A 21,006-nucleotide genomic window follows, 5' to 3' on the forward strand; every position below is an offset into this window, starting at 1 on the left:
AAGGAAGGAAGGAAGGAAGGAAGGAAGGAAGGAAGGAAGGAAGGAAGGAAATAAATTTGGGGGTTAGCAAAATGGCTCAGTGACTAAAGATGCTTGCCACTGAGTCTGATGATCTACCTACCTTTGATCCTGAGATTATGTGGTGGAAGAAGGAAACTGACTCCTATAAATTGTTCTCCAGACACATTCTGTGGCACGTGTACACCCCTCTCCAGTAAATTAAAAATGTAATAAAAATTTCAATTAAAAAAGAAAGCAGGGCTGGGCGTGGTGGCGCACACCTTTAATCCCAGCACTCTGGGAGGCAGAGGCTGGTGGATCTCTGTGAGTTCAAGCCAGCCTGGTCTACATAGTGAGTTCCAGGTCAGCTGGAGCTTCAGGGAGACCCTGTCTTCTCAAAAAGACTTTGAAAAAAATCAACAGCAAAAGACTAAACTAAATAAAAAATTCAAAATTCAATGCTTACTGCATCATTATGTTCTTGTGTATTTGTTACTTTCTTCTAGAAGCTTATCATAGTTTCTGAAAGCTTAAAGATCAAACTCGGCTAGATATGATATGACATATTTGTTGCTTTTTTGTTTTTTATTTTATTATTTTTATTTTATGCATATGCTTGTATTGCCCGCATGTAGGTAAGTGCACCTGTGTCGTGCAATGCCCGCAGAGGACAGAAGAGGCTGTCGGATCCCTGAAACTGGAGTTACCGACAGTTGTTAGCTACCATGTGGGTGCTGGGATTTGAACCTGGGTCTCCTGCAACAGTCAGTGTTCTTAACTGCTGAGCCATCTCTACAGCCCCCAATATGACATATTTGTAATTCTAGCATTATGGAGGCTGCTGCAGAACTTCTGGGAGTTCTATGCCAGTCTGGGCTGTAATAGCAAGCTGAAAAACTAAGCTGAGCAGTAGGGAGAACAGACCAGGTGTTATTTTAATTTTGTTTTGCCTTGCACAGTGGTTTGAATTCTATTCCTCAATTATCATTTTCATGCAGGTGCTTATATGCAGCTTTGTAGTGATTACTGTTGACATGATTTTTTTTTTATTCAAATTTTGTTGCCTTCAGCATCTTTTAGTTCTTCAACTTCGAAGGAATGCCTTCCTTCACATCTTTTGTCCTTGATGGGGGAAGCATATCATGTTTCTTCTAATCAGTATAATTCCTAAGTTTTTTAGACATTTCTCCTCTTATGTTCTTTATTTTTTTTATTTCATTGTTTTTATTGATCAGGAATTATTTGTCTTTCCTTTATAAGTATAATCTGCCATATTAATCTAGCTTTGGTCATACACAGTGATAGGTTAAAATATAGTGATACGAAAAACTTTTAAAAAAAATTTTTTACAAAAACTTTATTGAGAATTTCATACATGCATATAAGGTGTTTTGATCAAATTGAAGCCCACTCCCTCCCCTCCAACATTCCCCCCTCTGAAGAGGTAACTCTAAAATCTTTTCAGGATTAGATACAAGCTCCCAAATACTTTTGACATTTTTGGCCTTTGGAACAGAGTATGTTGCTAACAGGACCCAAGGACCTTTTGACTTTAGCCAAGAAACTGGCTATATTTCTTTGGGTTTTTTTTTTACCCTAACTGCCTAGCGAATTCCTACCTCCTATTCTTATCATGCCATCCTCTGAAGGGGTTACCAAATTGCCAATTGGGAATTAGGGACACAGATCACTCTGGCTTCTTCCATGCTGAACAGGAATGCAGGGTGAAGCAGTTGGAGTACCCCTCTAGTGGGTCTACCTAAAAGACTCCCAAATTGCATAACTCTTGTCTCTAAGGGGAGAAGAAAGGCCTTGAATCATGAATAGGAGATGTGAAGGAGAAGTAAAGGCAAGAGTAATTAGCATTACAAGTTCTAGACAGGAAACTAGAAAATAGTCAGAACAGGGCAATTTGTAAATGTTCATATGAGAGTCCATTGGAGTTTCTTGACAAGGGCTTCCAAAAGCATCCCTCTATTGGGTTCTTCCTCATTTTTCTTTTGTCTTCCAAGGCTGGACTTAGTTGGCTGGGAAGAGTGGCTGGATACTCAGGTGAGGGTCCAGTGACTCTGCTTGGCATTCCTTTAATGAATGAGCACAACTGTCAACAAGCCCAATTGTGACTATGTTTAGCGATCAGGCTCAGCCGAAGTTATGATGATTATAGTTACTTCATGCAGAAGGGACTGCTGTATAGCATCATCTTATTAAAAGGACCACCACGTGGAGGCAGGATCCAGGGCTGTCAGGCTGCCCCTGGGTTCTCAGGCCCTCTGGTAGTTGGAGGCCAGAGGGAGGCCAGAACCCTGCACTCTCTGGAGGTCTGCTGAGCTCCGAGCAGCTATCCCAATGGAGCAGGTCCGAACCCACCCTCTCAGGCTGTCTGCTAGGATCCCTCTTATGTTCTTTAAGACCTTTCAAAGATACATAGGCTTTTCTTTTTCTTTTTTTAAAATATTTTATTTGTTATCTTTATTTTATGTGTATGAGTGTATTGCCTGCATGTAGGTAAGTGCACCCGTGTCCTGCAGTGCCCATGGAGGACAGAAGAGGCTGTCGGATCCCCTGGAACTGGAGTTACTGACAGTTGTTAGCTGCTGTGTGGGTGCTGGGATTTGAACCCGGGTCTTCTGCAAGAACAGCCAGTGTTCTTAACCACTCCAGCCCCCTCTCCAGCCCCCATCTTTTCTTCTTTTAAAATATTTTTTTTTTTCAGTCTTTTTGAGACAGGGTCTCCCTGTAGCCCCAGCTGTCCTGGAACTCACTATGTAGACCAGGCTGGCCTTGAACTCACAGAGATCCTCCTGCCTCTGCCTCCCAAGTGCTGGGATTAAAGGTGTGCGCCACCACGTCCGCTATCTATTATTTTTATTTTATGTATACAAGTAGAAGAGGGCTTCAGATCCCCTGGAACTGGAGTTATGGATAATTGTTAGCGGCCGTGTGGGTGCTGAGAATTGAACCCAGGTCCTCTGCAAGAGCAGTTAGTGCTCTTAATCATTGAGCCATCTCCCCAGCCCCCATAGACTTTTCTTTATGCTTGTATTTTGGTTGTTTCAAGTAGGAGAGATGCACTATTTTTTTTTTTTTTCATTTGTCTTTTTGAGTCAGGGTCTTCCTGTAGCCCCAGCTGACCTGGAATTCAGTATGTAGACGAGGCTGGCCTCCATCTCATAGATCTGCCTCTGCCCTAGTGCTGGGATTAAAGGTGTGTACCACCATGCTCAGAAAGATGCACTATTTTTATTCCAATAATGCCAGTCCTAATTTTTAAAACTACATTTATTTTATTTAGGTGTGTGTGTGTATGTGTGTGTGTATGATGGGTACATGCGTGCCATGGTGGGTGTGTGGAAGCCAGAGGCCAGAGTTATTTTTCTCTTCCTGTCATGTGGGTCCCAGGGATTAAACTCAGGTCATCAGACTTGTGGTAGGTGCCTTTACCCACTGAGCCATCTTGCTGGCCTCAATCCTAAATTTTTAAAATTAAAGTTGTTGATATGTTAGGGAGCACTTTATATGCATGATATTTTGTTAAGTACTTTACATGTTATAACGTTTTTTTAAGTAAACAGGTACATTTAATAACAATCCTGTGAGTTATACTTTTGTTCTCATTGTACTGATGAGGAATTTAAAAACAAGCTTAAATAACATGCAGGGGCAGGCATTTGATAAATAGCAGAACTGAGTCTCAAGCCCAGGCATTCTAACTTTTGGAGCTTATATCCTTAGCTATTATATTTACTACTGTTTGCTTTGTGATAAAAAGCATTATAAGAAAGCCTGTCTGCAGGGCTGAAGAGATGGCTCACAGTTAAGAGCACTCACTGGCTATTCTTCCAGAGGACCCAGGTTCATTTCCCAGCACCCATATCCTGGCTAACATCTGTACTTGACTGTAGTTCCAGTGCTCCAATGCCCTCTTCTGGCCTTTGCAGGCACCAGGCACACAATATAAATAAAATAAAAAATTTATGTGTATGAGTGTTTTGCCTGCATGTTTGTAAGTGTACCCGTGTTATGCAATACTTGTGGAGGTCAGAAAAGGGCATTGGATCCCCTGGAACTGGAGTTATAGACGGTTGTTAGCCTCCATGTGGGTGCTGGGAACTGAACTCTTGTCCTTTGCAAGAGCAGCCAGTGCTCTTAACCGCTGAACCATCTCTCCAGTCCCTTGAGACTTGAGTTTTTTCATGACTCTCTGATACTGTGACTGAGATATATTTTAAGTCTGATTTGAAATATAGCATTACCAGGAAGCTCATCTTTGTTTATTTGTATTTTGATACAGGGTTTCACTATGTATCCCTAGCTGACCTGGAACTTGCTGTGTAGACCAGGCTGGCCTCCAATTCACAGAGATCCACTTATTTCTGCCTCCTTTAGTCCAAGTGCTGGGGTTAAAGACCTATGCCATCCTTAGCTTTTTGTCTGGACATGAAATAGAATGATTTGGGGGGAATTATTGGGCCATTCATTCCTGGTTGTTTTAGAAGTGTCATCTGTAAAGCCAGTGGAAATATATAGTGACTGGGACAGAGTAGGCACCCCCAATTTCTGCATCTATATTTGTATGTGTATAGCGTATATGGAATTAGTTATGGCCAAGTATAGCTTCTAGCTCCTTTTTTCTCTTTTTGAGACGGGGTCTCCCTGTAGTTCCAGCTGGCCTGGAACTATGTAGACCAGGCTAGCCTTGAACTCACAGAGATCTGCCTGCCTCAGCCTCCTGAGTACTAGGATCAGAGGTGTGTGCCACCATGCCTGGTCCAAGTATAGCTTCTTATATCTCTATCTCACATTTCTTACTGTCTTTAAGTTTAGATCAGAAGTATTCTAAGGACCCCAGGAGACCTCTGGGAGCCCCCCTCCCTGGTTTTTTGAGTCAGACTCACTTTATAGCTCAGGCCAACTTCAAACTCTTGATCTTCCTGCCTAGTCCTAGTGCTGGGATTTTGAGGCATGTACCAGTAGACCTAGCTTCTAGGAGTCTTTTTTTTTTTTTTTTTTCCAGTCTTTTTGAGATAGAGTCTCCCTATATATAGCCCCAGCTGGCCTGGAACTTGCTTTGTAGACCAGGTTGGCCTTGAACTTAGAGATCTGTCTGCCTTCCAGTGCTGGGACTAAAGGTGTGCGCCATCACGCCCGGCTCTACTTTTGGGATTCTTTAAAGAAGTATGTAGGGTCAAAACTGTTTTATGATACTGATTTTTCATTTTCAGTCCCTGGTAAGAATGCAGTGGAGCTTTTTAGAGCCTGCATGGCATGCTGTCTCAATAGGTTGACAGTAGAAGGAAATTTGAAATTTCAGCTTTTTGTTAAACAACTGCTAAGAATTTTACAAAAACAGCTGGGCATGGTGGCTTATGCCTATAATCCTAGCACTTGGGAGGTGGAGGCAGGAGGATCAGGCATTCAGAGACATCCTTAGCTACATAGTAAGTTCTAGGCCAGCCTTCGCTACATGAGACCTTGTCTCAAAAACCAGGAAAATAATTCACAAAAATGTAAAGCAACTAGTATCATTTTTCTCACTAAACTTTATTTTTGCAAACATTATGTTATGTATGTATATTATGTTAATATGCAGTGAATATATTGTTATTTTAAGATGAATAAGTAAATCTGCAGAAATTTAAATTTCTAATTCAGTCAATATTAATGAATACGGTCTACATAAACAGAAGTACTTTGTGGCCTTTAAGACCCCAAACTTTGAAAACCACTTGTGTAGACTAGTTGTATGACTTGTATGACATTAAAGCAGATCTTGGGCTGGCTGCATGGCTTAGGAAGTAAGAGTGCTTACTATGCAAACATGAGGATCTGAGTTTGAATCTCCCATGCCAAAAGCTGGGTGTCACTGTGTGTGCCTGTAACCCCAGTGCTGGAAGTGGAGACACAGATCCAGATAGCTTGCTAAAATAGGTAGAGAGCAGTAGAGGAAGACACCTAGCATCCTCCTCTGACCACTGTGCACCTGTACTCTGACAACACACAACTCTCTCTGTCTCTCTCTTTGCTTGATCTAGAATAAAAACCAAGAAGAGGCTGGGTGTGGTGATGCATGCCTTTAATCCCAGCAGTCAGGAAGCAGAGGCAGGCAGATCTCGGGAGATCAAGGCCATCCTGGTTTATATAAGAGTTCTAGATCAGTCCAGTCTACATAATGAGACCTTGTCTCAAAACAAAATGAAAGGAAAAATAAAAATAAAAAAAAACAGGAGAAAATCGAGAACTTAAAAAATAAGTGAGTTTTTATAACTTACCATGTATTTTCTGAATTGTGTAAGCAGGAGACTGGAGCCCACTGAGCGACCTCTTCAGATTGTTTACGATTACTTATCCCGGCTGGGCTTCGAAGATCCCGTGCGCATACAGGAGGAAGCCACAAATCCTGACCTCAGCTGTATGATTCGATTTTATGGTGGTAAGAATTTGTTAGTAGCTTTGTAAATATGTTAACTACCTTTAAGGTGATTATTTGAGTCTTTACCTTCTTATTAGATGTATTTGATATCAAACTGTTACTAAGTCACTTAACAAATGTAGCTAAAAACAAGTACAACAAAAGTAAGGGAGTAAAGAACATTTTAAAATATTAATAAAATGTCTTCCTTTTTGATTTTTGATTTTATTTATTTTTTATCTTTTTGAGACAGGGTCTCCCTGTAGTCCAGCTGACCTGGAACTTGCTATGTAGACCAGGCTGGCCTTGAGCTCACAGAGATCTGCCTGCCTCTGCCAAGATTTATTTCTTCTTTCTTCTCCCCCTCTCTCTCTCTCTCTCTCTCTCTTTCTCTCTCTCTCTCTCTCTCTCTCGTCTGTGTGTGTGTGTGTGTGTGTGTGTGTGTGTGTGTGTGTATATGCTTATGGATTACTCATTCACCCATAGTCACCTGCTACACTGGAGGACAGGGCCTCTAACACTTTTTTTTTTTAAGTTTAGTGTGAGGGAAGAGAGGGTATTAAAGGTTCTGTCATGGTTTGTTGAGCCTTTTCTGGATTATTTTCAGAAAATGTAAACATTGCTTCCTAAACACATTGAATCCAAAATTACAAGCATGAATTGTTTCCTTGGTTAGTTTTTCAGGTTACATTTAAGTTCCTGGTGATGACAATATTAAGTGATATCACATCTGTATTCTCATTGTTAGTTGAAATGTTGGGCAAATTTTTCACATTTGTTAAAGAAAATAATTTAATTAAAATTCAGTAGTCCTGCTGGGTGTGAATCCATCCCAGCACTCAGGAGGCAGAGACAGAAGCAGGTGAATCTCGGTGAGTTTGAGGCCAGCCTGGTCTATATAGCAAGTTCTAGGCCACCTAGGGCTACATAGTGAGACCCTGTCTTCTAAAAACCTCCAAACCAGTAGTCTCTTCAACAAGACATTGACATGCCATTTTGAAATTGTACAGTTATTTGTCTTTAAGGTATAGCACCTATTACTCATGCAACAGAATACTAGAATAGGTATTGTTTTTCCCTCTACAAATGGAAGTCAAGTAATGCTCCTTTCAGTTAAGCAAAAAGGAAAGGACAAAAATGAGTAAGTAGTGCATTACTTTGAATGAAAGAAAGTCAGGAGAGTAATACATACAGTAATAACACATAAATGTTCTTGAGAGAAGTGAGAATGAGTGAATGGGTGATTAACTGCCAGAAAAGGGAAATGTAAATAAAACCCTTTGGTGGTTTATGGAGGGAGAATAGTTGATAGGTTCAAGTTAAATCTGAGAAAATTTAGGACTGACTTGAGGAATTGAACCCATTTGTTACTATAAAATTTGTTTTAAAAACCCCAGGTTGACAGCTGGGACAATGGCTCAGAGGTTAAGTGTACATACTGCTCTTGCAGAGAGCCCTGAGTTCAGTTCCCAGCACCCACAAAAGGCAGCTCACAACCACCTGTAACTCCTTCTACAGGGACACCATTTTCTGGCCTCTGGGACCTACACTCACTTGTACATACTTATCATTAAAAAAAAAAATCTTTTTTAAAAAAAGAATTGAGTCATTAAACACAGCATGCATTGCAGAAGGGGAAGGGAAGTGGGTCCACTCTTGAAGAGAGGAGTATCAGAGTGTGGGCTTCATCTTGAGACCTTCAAGAAGAGTGCTTCCCTCTTATTTCTCTCAGTTCCTGAATCCAGAGACAGCCAGAGATAACAGAAGGAAACAGAGTGATGATGCCTGTGCCCAGCTTTCATTCTCCTTTTTATTCATCTGGGACTCTAACTCATGGACTGGGGTCACCACTTTTAGGATGGGTCTTCCCTCTGCAGACATTGTACACATAAGTGCACTTACATACACGCAGGCGAAACACTCATACAAACAAATAAATAGATAAACAAATAAATATTTAAGAAAAAACAAGGTGGGCAGGGTGGCCCATGACTATAATCCCAGCACTTGTCGGGGTAGAGGCAGGAAGATCAGGAGATTAAAGTCATTCTTGGCTACATTAAAGTTCAAGGCCAGCCTGGGGTACATGAAAGCCTGTTTCATATAAAACTAAATAAAAGAAATTTCAAAACATGTAGATCTTTCTTAGAGTTGGGTGGCAGAGTTTGCCTATCCAGATCTTTACAGAGGTGTAGATGGCCTGTGACTGCCAGCTCTGCTTCATCTCCCAGCCTGTCTCAAGGTCTTTGCATATGTGACCACATTTTCTTCAACATGAGTAGAATTCATGAGTGCTGCTTCCATACCTCAGAATCCACAGGGCTGTCTCTGTGCTTTGTTCTTTTCTCAGTGCTGTTCTCCTCTTAGGGCTAGGAAGACAATAATCAGCAGTTTTTGAAGTCAGGTATTGAAAGTGAAAGATCCATTGTCACCCTGAGTTTGTGAATTAAGAGTATTGACCTCTGGCTACCTAGAATGCTTACCTGGACAGAATTAAATATTGTGTTTGAGCTATTATATCCTGCTTGTTATAATAGTTTAACCTATGATTTATAAGGGATGTGTACATCACAAATGGCAAAAATATAAAGAGAGCAAAGAAGTGACTGTTATGGAAGTAGGGGAGGCTGATTCTAGGGTGTAGGGAGAAGGTCTGTATACATTTTAAATTTTGATTAAATGTTCCTAAGGTATACAGATAGGTTATACTAGTAGCCACTTTGTTGAGTAGGCTTTGGGAGTGCTCATCTCCCTACACCGCTGCCAATGTCAAGTATCATTGTTAAAAACTAATCTTTTCACAAAATTGCAAAAAATACTGTTTCAGGTTAATTTGCATATTTGAAACTTCTTTCTTAAAATGTAGGGGATACTAGGCCTGGAGAGATGGCTCAGTAGTTAAGTGCATATACTGCTTTTGCAGAAGATGCTAGTTGGGTTCCAGCATTCACAAGGGGCATCTCAAACAGCTGCCTGTAACTCCAGCACCAGGGGAATCTGATACCCTCTTCTGGCCTCTGTGGGTACCTGCTCTCATGGGCACATATACATAAACATAATTAAAGCATAATAAAAGCCAGGCGTGGTGGCACACGCCTTTAATCCCAGCACTTGGAAGGCAGAGGCAGGTGGATCTCTAAGTTCAGGGCCAGCCTGGTCTAGATAATAAGTAATGACTTCCAGGCCAGCTCAGCCTTGTGTGTTTTAATTTTTATTGATTATTTGTGTGCGTGTGTGTGCTTGTATGTGTGTGCTTGTGTGTATATGTGTTTGCATGAGTATGGATACATAGTGCATTCATGTGAAAGTGGAGGTTAGAGAACAATTTTGGGGAGTTGGTTTTCTCTTTCTTCCATTGTGGATTTTGGGGATTGAACTTAGGTTGTGATACCTGCTGAGTCATCTTGCCACCCTGATGCTCCCCTCAGTTCTGTGTTTGGTACTTGTCTGTTTCTCATAGTATTTTTACCAAGAGCTTTGCATCTCTTCTGTCTCAGTGTGCTGGTTTGCTCACTGTATCTCAGGCATATGAGCATTTCTGATGGAAAGGAAGGTGCTTGAAGAAAGAAGCTGGTGCATGCCTGCTACTTCCATGATGGGAATGGTTGATTGAAACATCACCACATAAAAATAAGCTTTTCCTTGTGAGGACCAGAGAGATGGAGGACTGTATTCAGAAGTAGAGAACTCTTTTATTTCTTACTGTCTTCATTCTAAAATAGACATATCAATAATGGCTCTCACTTTTCTCTTTGTACCCCACATTATGCTTGGTACTTTATGTTTTTTACAAGACCACCCTTGAAGGTGGGTTAATATCCAAGCCAAGGGAGCAGCAAAACTTGGACTCAGGCTCATGTCTGAACTCCAAGTCCGTGATTTTAACCCTTCACCATGTATGTGAAAGATGGCTGTTGGAAGAATAGTTAATGACATTTGAAGTACAGTCTTAGTTTATAGACCAGAATTCACAAGTATTTCTACTGTGTAAGTGCACTGATGGGAAAGGCTGAGAGTTTGGCTTGTAAAACCCATATTGCTTCCTTACTTCCATCCATAAATAGAGTTGCTGAATGTTGGCACATTATTTTTTTCCCCCTTCCAGTATTATGCTACTTTAATGGTAGATTCTGAAGTACTGTTTTCTTTTCAGAAAAACCATGCCAGATGGATCATCTGGATCGAATCCTTCTGTCTGGCATCTATAATGTACGCAAGGGAAAGACCCAGCTGCACAAGTGGGCTGAACGCCTAGTTGTTCTCTGTGGTACCTGCCTTATTGTTTCCTCAGTGAAGGATTGTCAAACTGGAAAGATGCACATTTTACCTCTGGTTGGGGGAAAGGTAAGACTCACAAACTTGAAATATTTATTTGGACATTGAGAAAATTAAGGGTGGGACATGGCTTCACTGATAAGGACAACCTAAATTTAATCCCCAGAACCCGTGTGAGAAAAACAGATGTGGCACATGCTTATAATCTTCAGTGGTGGGGAGGCAATAGCAGGTGAACCCCTGGACTTGCTGCCCTACCAAGCCTAATTGTCAAGCTTCAGGCCAGCGAGAGACCGAATCTTACCAAACAAGGAGGATTGGTCCTGGGAAATGACACCCGAAGTTGTCCTCTGGCCTCCACACACAGACGTGTGCATGCACACTTGCATACATATGTACCTGCAGACATAGGAACACACACAAACACACAAAAAGAAAGAAACAAAAAAACAAAGACTAGGACTGTAGCTCAGTGATAGAATGCTTATCTAGTATCAGTGTGTTCCTGGGTCTAGTCCCCAGCATTAAGGGGGGTGAGGAAAGAGAAAGAATATCCTATATGGTTTTCATACCTTTTCAGAGAAGCCAACAGGAGCATCATTAAAGATTGTATGAGAGGGGGCTGGAGAGATGACTCAGCAGTTAAGAGCACTGGCTGCTCCTTCAAAGGACCAGGGTTTGGTTCCCAGCACCCACATGGTGACTAGCAACCATCTGTAACTCCAGTTCCAGGGAACCCAACACACCCCTCTGACTTCTATGGGCATTGCATGATGTGGGTGCACTTAATATACAGTCATACATACAAAATAATAGTAATAATAAAAGATTGTATCAGAGACTCTCTGGGAGGTTCTGGGGCTTTCCGTTCCCAGGTGCTGCTGTAGAGCTGTCTGTTGAAGATACTCTGCTTCCACTGCTTGGGACTAGATGCTATTGCTGGTAACACCAAGAGGTGTTACAGGATGCTACCTAGAAGCTGCCTTTGGGAACTAGAAGTAGCTGCCAGTATCCTACACCAAAATAGATGATTCTTTCAAGTTTCTTCTTTTTGCCATTAGATTAAAATACAGAGTCTAATTTGCAATTAGATTAAAATTGGTTATAAACCTCAATTCAGTGGCCAGGGAGGCATGACATTTCTCATCTGTTCTAGAAAAGTTCATTTGCTAGTTAGACAAACAGAATGCCAGATGATCATAAATAGATAGGTTGTAGGAAGCTATGTATCATTTTATTTCTTCTGTTTTGAAGCTTGAACAGCATAACCAGCATGAGACAAAATGACCTTGGGAAGTCATACTCAGAAATATGCAATTGTCTAAATCCGTAGCAAGATAGTTAAAATACATGTGTAGGGCTGGAGAGATGGCTCAGCGGTTAAGAACACTGGCTGTTCTTGCATAAGACCCGGGGTCAAATCCCAGCACCCACATAGCAACTAACAACTTCCTTAACTCAGTTCCAGGGGATCCAACAGCCTCTTCTGTCTTCTGCGGGCGTTGCACATCACTGGTACACTTACCTATATGCAGGCAATACATACATACATACATACACACACATAATATAATAAATAAATAAAATATTAAAAAATACATGTATAAAAAGGCAAATATGTGGGCTGGTGAGGTGATTGAGTGGATAAAGGTGCTTGCTGCCAAGTCTGACAACCTGAGTTTGATCCTCAGGTCCCAGATGGAGGAAGAAGAGAACTAACTCCTAAAAGTTGTCTTCTAGCCTCTACGCGTGTACTTCATCACATACGTGTTGCCCCACTCCCAATAAATACATGTATTTAAAAAAGACATACATAGGGCCAGGCGTGGTGGCATACGTCTTTAATCCCAGCAGAGGCAGGCGGATCTCTCTGAGTTCAAGGCCAGCCTGGCCTACATAGTGAGTTCCAGGCCAGTTGAGACTACTGGGAGACCCTGTCTCAAAAAGACCAAAAAAGACAAATAAGTGTAAAGGTGTAACTAGACTTCAGAAGTGTAGAGCAGCAAGAGCTCTTAACCTCTGAGCCATCTCTCCAACCCCCATTGAAAAGAGTTCAAAGATCATTCTAGAATATTACCTGTTCGTTTCAATAAGATTCTTTGCTTTGGCATAAGCTCATTCAGTTGCAGTGGTTTATTACTAATGAAAAACGAGACCAAGCATGGTGATGCACACCTTTAGTTCCAGCACATGGGACGCAGAAGCAGGTGGATGTCTGAGTTCAAGGCCAGCCTGGTCTACGTAGTGAGTTCCAGGCCACCTCGGGCTACAGGGAGACCCTGTCTCAAAAAAAGAAAAAAAGAAAAATGATTATGTTGTGTCACCATTGAATGTTTTGAAAATTATTTAGTTTTAATGAATCTTTTCAATGTGATTCTTTTGTGCTCAAGAGTATTTTGTGTTTCTGCCACTTGGCTCTATCTTTAGTTGGCACTAGAAATGTATTGATTTACAAGTATAACTTGTAAATTTGTAGCTGATCTGCCCAGATTCACTAGTAATGACATCCAAAGTAAGATGCCAAAGTCATAAGTGTTTCCATGAATATAAAAAGATATCTTTTTCAAATCTATTGAGTTGCTGCAGTTTAGGGGAAGTGTCTTCTTTGTTTGATTATTTTGCTTTGGAGGTACGGTATCTGTGACCTCAAATCCTGGGTGCTGGGGTTGCAGGTTTGTGCCTCCCTCCCAGCTTTCATGGTAGTTTGATTTCCCTCTCCATGTCTCCCATCATTCATGTGCTTATTGACCGTTTGTGCATGTTCTTTGGAGAAATGTCTGCTCAGATCCTTTGTCTTTGTAAGAAATTTGCCTTGTTATTGCCTTCTGCTTTTTGATGGTCGTATTTCTGTTTAGTGCTTCTGATTTTTCCTCCTCTTTAGATAGAAGAAGTGAAGCGCCGGCAACACTCGCTTGCATTCAGCTCAGCTGGAGCCCAAGCTCAGACCTATCATGTCAGCTTTGAGACTTTGGCCGAGTACCAGAGATGGCAACGACAAGCGTCTAAGGTGATGGATGGTCAGAGGACCTGGCAGGAGATAAGGGAGCAGCAGCTAGTCACCATTCTCAATGTCATATTTGGTCTTTCTTAGCCCAGAATGAATAAAATCTGGAATTTCACTGGGGTTTTAAGTCATTTATATTTTCATAGTAGAAAATGGTGTCAGTGTTTTCAAGTACATTTACCTCTATAGCATCTCTGAGTTAGGCCTTAGAAAGAATTGAGACACGAGATTTACATGGCTTTCTCTCTGCCACAGTAGTCACTGATTGATGTATCCCCTATGTTGTGGTCCAGTGCTTCCTGGGCTGTACATATTTAGAACAGCCATGATGAACCACTTCATATGTGAACTTACTGATCAGACAGTGACTTTTGTTTCTGTTGCAAATCACTGGTATGTTGAGGATAATTAACCTTTCAGCATAATTTCTGCTTTTCAGCCATTGGAGATGAACTACTAGTAATGTATATTCCAAATTTTCTTGTTCTTTTAGCTTTCTTTACAGAGTTTGGCAGAGAAGATTGTCATACTATAATGACAAAAATGAATGATTTTTCTATTGTAGTTTTTAGACTCATTTTCACAGGTCATATTTTGTTGGTGTGCTATTACAGATAGAAAGCTTGATTTTAGTTTTATAGGATTTTTTTTTGTTGTTATATTGTTTTGACTATAAGTCTGTTCTAAAAAAAACTGACTTCAATTTTAAATATGTATTCTGTTCTCCTTAAATGAGAAGTTAATGTTTCTTTTCTTTTTTTTTTTCTGTCTTTTTGAGGCCTGGCACTCTCTGTGTAGACCAGGTTGTCCTGGCCTCCATCTCACAGATATCTGCCTGCCTCTGCCTCCTGAATGCTGGGACTAAAGGTGTGTGCTACACCTGGCTAGAATTTCGTTTTTTTTTTTTTGTTTTTGAGATAGACTGTCCTCAGACTCCCTGTGTAACCAAGGTTGACCTTGAATTTCTGATTCTCCTGCCTCCATTTTGCAAGTGCTAGAATTATAGGCATGTATCATCATGTGCGTTTGTTTTTTAAGCAACTTATGGTGTTAGGAGAAAGTAAATATCAACTGGTTTTTATAAATGATAATAGAATCTTTTCCTTTTTTTCTTTTCCTTTCCTAGTTTTTAGTCAGTGCATTTTTGTGTAAATGCCACTCTGGCCTGTGCTAGGGAAAAGCCTCCAGTATTAGCTCAAAAGGCTCTTCTCTTTTACCTTGCTTAGGTGGTGTCACAGCGAATCAGTACCGTGGATCTCTCGTGTTATAGCCTTGAGGAGGTTCCTGAACATCTCTTCTACAGTCAAGACATCACCTACCTCAACTTGCGACACAACTTCATGCAATTAGAAAGACCAGGGGGCCTCGACACACTCTACAAGTATGTGGAGAATAGGTTCCAGACCAGTATGTTGAAACCAAATTATAATCAGTTCTTAGTGGTTCACACTTTATAAGTGAACAAGCTTACTGTAGTAATCCATTTCTCATTTCTGTAACAAAATATCTTAGACTGGGTAGTATATAAAGATGGGAGGTTTATGTCAAAATCAGCTGGTTCTGTCAGTTCAGCTTTTGGTAAAGGCCCCTTTCCTTGTAGCATATGGCAGATGCTATGGTGGGAACCCAGGTGAGAGGGAGATATGGAATGGCAAGACAGGAAGCCAGAGATCTCAGGGGTCAGGCTTATTCTTTTGTAGCAGCCCATTCTCTTGGGAACTAACTCACTGTACTCCCTTTCCAGGCAGCATGTCCAGTGACTTAATTATTCCACCAGGCTTTACTTTTATTTATTTAGTTTGCAGCATTAGGGATTGAACCCAGGAACCTGTGTGTGCTAGGCAAGTGCTCTGCCATTGAGCTATACTCCCAGCCCAACCTCTCATAGTCTGCATTTCTCAGTCCTACTGTGCTGGGACCAAGCTTCTGGCAGATGGACCTTTGGGGGCACCTTGACCATCATATATAGATTGTAAATTTTCTGCTTTTTGAAGAAGTAAAAATTGTATTCACACAATTCTCTTTCTTATTCTCCCTGAAAAACAGAAGGTTGGTGGAATGTTCTGTTACAGAGACAACAGTGAATTGCTGTTGATCTGGACAACCTTTATATAAACCATTTGATGGTAAAGCATGGTCTGCAACTATGGTAAATTGAATGTTTCAGTATGTGGGTGGTTCTTGAGTCAAAAGTTTAAAATTTATATGGTTTCAAACAGACAGGCCTAATTTTAGGAATTCTTGAGGCAGACTATCAATCTTTTGTGCCTGTTCTTTCTAACTTTTTAAAAAAGATTTATTTTAAGTGTTTGAATGTTTTGCATGAATGTGGACCACATGCATACCTAGTGTCTGCAGAAACCAGAAAAGGGCATTGAGTTCTCTAGAAGTGGAGTAGAGGTGATTTGAGCCATCATGTGGGTGCTAGGAACTAAACCCAGGTCCTTTGCAGGAACAGCAAGCACCCTTAACCACTGAACCTTCTCTCCAGCCCATCTTGCCAAGTCTTGAGTCTTTTGTAAGCTATAGAACCTTTCTGTTCTAATAAAGGAACCGTTTCATCGCTACTATACTATAACCTACATGGTTTTCTATCTTCTTTATTAGAATATATTCCACTTTCCTACTCTCCCCACATCTTACCTCTTATTTCCACTTAATAAAGGATGGCATGAGAGGCTAGCCTGTGCTATATAGAGAGTTCAAGGCCAGTCTGGGCTATATAAGTGAGACCATGACTCAAGAAATCACACACAGACACACAAAGGTATAGAGAGTCAAAAATAGTGAAAAAGTATAATTGTGGACTTCTGGGAAAGGGAGACATTGAAAATGAAAGATTCAAAGTGGTTTAAACTAATGGTGAATAAAAAATAACATCTTACATACTTCTATTATATCTTATAATTCTAGTATAACCTCCAGAAAACATTTATATTTAAAATCTAAACCTTTTTAGATTAAGTATATGTTTAGTCAGGATATAGTTATTTTTAATGATATTTCTGTATACTAAAAAATGAAGATAAGTTGTAATGCTAAGGAAATCAGTTTTTAGTATATCTTCTGAGTTGCTATGAAAATAGAATTAATCTGACTTGAGCACAAATTCTGAAGTCAAGGCACCTGGGCAAAGGAATAATCAGCAATCAGAGGCGGGTCCTCAGGAAATCAGAAATTGAAATTTGAAAGAGGAATGTCAGATTTAGCAACTATGGGCTCCATTCTGGAAGCAGAACACCACCTTAGCCTTATCTTATTCCTGGAAGGTACGAAACGTGATGCTCCCATGCTTCCAGAGTGATGCCTGTGGACCTCTTTATTACCACACTGTCTCTGGGGAAAATACATAGATACTTCTGTGAGCAAAGTGGCACCAACTCTTAGGAGATCACTTTACAGTAAATGACTGTCACATATAGTGACAAGCTCTTTTGTTCCATTTATTTCAAGTGGCATTTGAGCCAGCATAATTTCACTATGAAGAAATTGCTTATCATGTGGTTTAATGTGTATTATTTGTTAACTTCTGTGGTGTCTGTGAATTGATTAATTTTGTATATTACATGTAGACATTGAATAACAAGATTTTACATATATCAAGTGTGACTTTCCAGGAAAGAATTTTACAGCATGAGCTTTTTTTGTAGATCTGCCTCTTTAGGGAGAACTCCTTTTACACTAGACCTGGTTTTCTTGATAGCATGGACTATATATTAGTCACTTTACTATCCTCTGTGCCCACACAACATCTGGTAGTACATGAGTGTTTGGTACATAGTTTTGTACATTCTACAGTGGACATTTGAAGTAGAGCATTTAGCTGGGTGTGATAACACATGTCTGTCATCCTAAGCACTTTGGAGATGGAGACAGGAGGATCCTGAGTTTAAGGCTAGCCTGTGCTATATAGTGAGTTCTAGGCCAGTCTAGGCTTCACAGAAAGACCCTGTCTAAAACAAAAAAACAATTGGGCAGTTAATAAAATAGATCAAAAGCCATTGATGGTCCCTGTAAAGGTAACATAGCAGGTCTATTGAAATACAGTATATATTTTTGCCTTTGTTCTTTAGGTTTTCTCAACTGAAGGGCCTGAACTTATCCCATAATAAACTTGGACTGTTCCCTGTATTACTGTGTGAGATTTCTACCCTGACTGAACTCAACCTTTCTTGTAATGGATTTCATGATTTGCCAAATCAGATTGGCAATCTGCTAAAGTAAGTATCTGATATTCCTGGATTCTCTTTCCCCCAGCAGAGGAGCTTGCCCGGCATTTGGGATAAAGAGGTATTTTGAGCTTTTGCAGTGAATAAATCATGTCAGTATTAGTAGCTTATTCAGTAGCTGCTCTTGGTACCAGAGATGTCCTTGCTACCAGCAGTGATCCATTCCCTCTATTTCATCAGCAGAGGCCCTGGCCCTTCTGTGTCTGAGGATCCATCTTGGAAGCTATATCTAAGTCAACTCTTAAGTCTGTGGAACAAGAGTTAGGAAGTTTTACTGTTTGGGGATTGATAATAAACTAGTGACATTACTTAAAAACCTCTAACTTTAGTTCTGTCCATCTGTATGAACCATTCCATAAAGTAGACTTGTTTATTTTTCCCTTCAGTCTTCAAACACTCTGTCTTGATGGCAACTTTCTGACTGCTTTGCCTGAAGAATTGGGAAACCTGCAACAGCTTTCTTCCCTGGGAATCTCCTTCAACAATTTTAGTCAAATTCCTGAAGTTTTTGAGAAACTCACGATGTTAGATAAAGTGGTTATGGCAGGAAACCGTCTGGAAGTCCTGAACTTAGGGGTGCTGACCAGGATGAACCATATTAAGCATGTGGATTTAAGGTGAGACGGCTCTTTAGGGTCACTGGTGGACCTTGATGTCTTCTCCTTAGAAAGACTTGTTAAATACATTAGGGTCTTAGAAAAGTAAAATATTTTCAGACCTGTAGAAAAACTACATTATTTACCTAGTAACGGAGATTAAGGATCAGGTGGATTTGCCACATGACAGAGACTTAAATTGCCAAAGACTGTGACTTCCTTTCCAGAAACATTTTATGAGCATTTCCATTTCCTTACATCTTCCTAAGTCTTTTTTCCTTATTGTCAGTAGAAGGTAGAGAATAGTATTTCTTTTGTTTGTTTGTTTTTGTTTTTGAGACAGGGTCTCCCTGTAGCCCCAGCTGGCCTGGAACTTGCTGTGTAGACCAGGCTGGACTTGATTTTACAGAGATCCACCAGTCTCTGCCTCCCGAGTGCTGGAATTGAAGGTATGTGCCATCATTACTGGCTTATTGCATTATTTTTTTGTCTTAATTTTATGTGTATGAGTGTTTTGCCTGCCTGTATGTGAGTGTACATGTACATGTAATACCTAAGGAGGCCAGAAGAAGACATTGGATCCCCATGGAACTGGTGTTACAGATGGTTGTTAGCCACCATGTAGATGCTGGGAACTGAACCCAGGTCCTCTGCAAGAGCAGCCAGTGCTCTTAACCACTGAGCTATCTCTCTAGTCCCTATTGCATTGTTTTTAAAAAATTTATTTTTATTGTGTGTTTGTGTCTATATGGGTATGTGCATGTGAGTACAGGTACCCTCAGAGGCTAGAGGAGGGCATTGGATCCCCAAGAGCTGGAGTTACAGGTGGTTGTGAGCCACCTGATATGAGTGCTGGGAACTGAATTTGGGTATTCTTCAAGAACAGTATGTACTCCTAACTACTGAGCCATCTCTCCAGCAAATAATGAACATTTATTTGTTGATGAGTGATGTTTGAACATCTTTTTTGTGCATATTATTGGTTTCTAGTTTTCTATAAATTTGACCATTTTTCTGTTGAGTCACTATTTGTTTTCTTGATAACATTGTATTGTAATTGAAATGATCAAGACTTCATTACCAAGAACTTCCTATGAATTTTGTTTTTTAGTCATAATCTTTTCCTAAAGGAAGGTGATTAAAAGACCCCTATTAGATGTTTTGCCGTTTTTCAGGAAGCTGTTAATATGCCCCAGTAAGACATAGGAAGGGGGCTATGCATAAAATAAATATAGTAAATAAAATATTAAAAAAACAAAAAGATACAGGAAGACAGAGACTTAGTAATGTACAGGATAAGAGAGCAGGCCAGTGTGCATTAAGTCACGCACTTATGTGGAAAAGAACCAGAAGTGTTTTTCTAGAGTTTGCCTTGAAATTATTCCATGTGTATTCAGATTATTTTCTTTCCCTTAGTGCCATGTAAGCCTTAGCACTAGAGGAAAGGAGCCACAACCACAGGAGGAAAGAGAGCTGTTCTGTCTCATGACTGCTTAGCTTCTCTCTCACTCAAAAGTGTTTTCTTCTCCACCCCTTCCACCTAACCTTATTAGGTGCTTGGATGTGTTTACCTGCTCCTGTGTATGGCCCCCTTTGCTTTCACTGTGTTTAATTTGTGTATGTGTGTACTGGTTTGGGTTGCCTAACTTAGCTGGATCTTGAGTTCTTTTTTTATAAATTGTGTGGTTTTTCTATAGGACTGCGAAAACCGAGACAAGTAATGAAATTCTTAAGTTCAGTAAAGGGAGAAAAGGGCCATAACTTCATGTGTATTTCTTTTGTTTGATAAGCATGAGTAATAGCATCTCTAATTATCTCCTTATTTTTGAATATTAAGGATGAACCACTTGAAAACCATGGTTACTGAAAATCTGGAGGGAAATAAGCATATCACTCACATGGATTTGCGGGACAACCAGTTGACTGACTTGGACCTTAGCTCCTTATGTAACCTGGAGCAGCTGCATTGTGAGCGGAACTACCTGCGGGAGCTGACACTCAGTGGCTTCTCCCTTCGAACCCTCTATGCCAACTGGAACAGTGAGTTCTTCCAGCCTCCTGTTTTTGTTCTATCAGCTCTAGTCTGAGCTTTTTGTTTTAAGTTTTTATTTTTATTTTGTGTGTATGAGTGTTTTGAGTGCATGTATGTAAGTACATGTGTGTCCAGTGCCCTTGGAGGCCAGAAGAAGGTGTCAGATCCCCTGGAACTGGAGTTATAATTATTAGCCACCATGTGGGTGCTGGGAACCAAACCTGGGGTCTCTGCAAGAGCAGACAGTGCTCTTACCCGCTGAGCCATCTCTCCAGTCAGTAGTCTGAACTTTCTAAGAACAGCGGCATCTGCTGTCCTTCTCAGCAACTCCTGCAGCCTGTAGTTTGTGACACACTGAGCTTTATCTTTTTTATTTTTTTTTCTTTTTGAGACCGGGTCTCCCTGTAGCCCCAGCTCTCCTGGAACTCACTATGTATACCAGGCTGGCCTTGAACTCA

At 40.5% G+C, this 21,006-nt stretch overlaps 1 protein-coding gene across 3 annotated transcripts in view; it reads left to right on the forward strand.

The window, feature by feature from the left end:
* The window catches only part of Phlpp2 (PH domain and leucine rich repeat protein phosphatase 2), a 66,677-nt gene that overhangs the window by 18,259 nt on the left and 27,412 nt on the right, over positions 1 to 21,006 (forward strand). For 2 of the 3 annotated variants that reach the window (XM_008834958.3, XM_029564430.1), the window contains exons 3-9: positions 6,300 to 6,433; positions 10,566 to 10,756; positions 13,569 to 13,694; positions 14,918 to 15,072; positions 17,765 to 17,911; positions 18,307 to 18,537; positions 20,354 to 20,556. In XM_008834958.3, coding sequence (XP_008833180.1) covers positions 6,300 to 6,433; positions 10,566 to 10,756; positions 13,569 to 13,694; positions 14,918 to 15,072; positions 17,765 to 17,911; positions 18,307 to 18,537; positions 20,354 to 20,556 — 1,187 coding nt within the window. The remainder of the gene's footprint in view (positions 1 to 6,299; positions 6,434 to 10,565; positions 10,757 to 13,568; positions 13,695 to 14,917; positions 15,073 to 17,764; positions 17,912 to 18,306; positions 18,538 to 20,353; positions 20,557 to 21,006) is intronic. The other variant, XM_029564431.1, reaches the window with a different exon arrangement.

This window comes from Nannospalax galili, unplaced genomic scaffold (genome assembly GCF_000622305.1).
Source record: "Nannospalax galili isolate Female #2095 unplaced genomic scaffold, S.galili_v1.0 scaffold56, whole genome shotgun sequence".
In the NCBI taxonomy this organism is placed as follows: Eukaryota; Metazoa; Chordata; class Mammalia; order Rodentia; family Spalacidae; genus Nannospalax; species Nannospalax galili.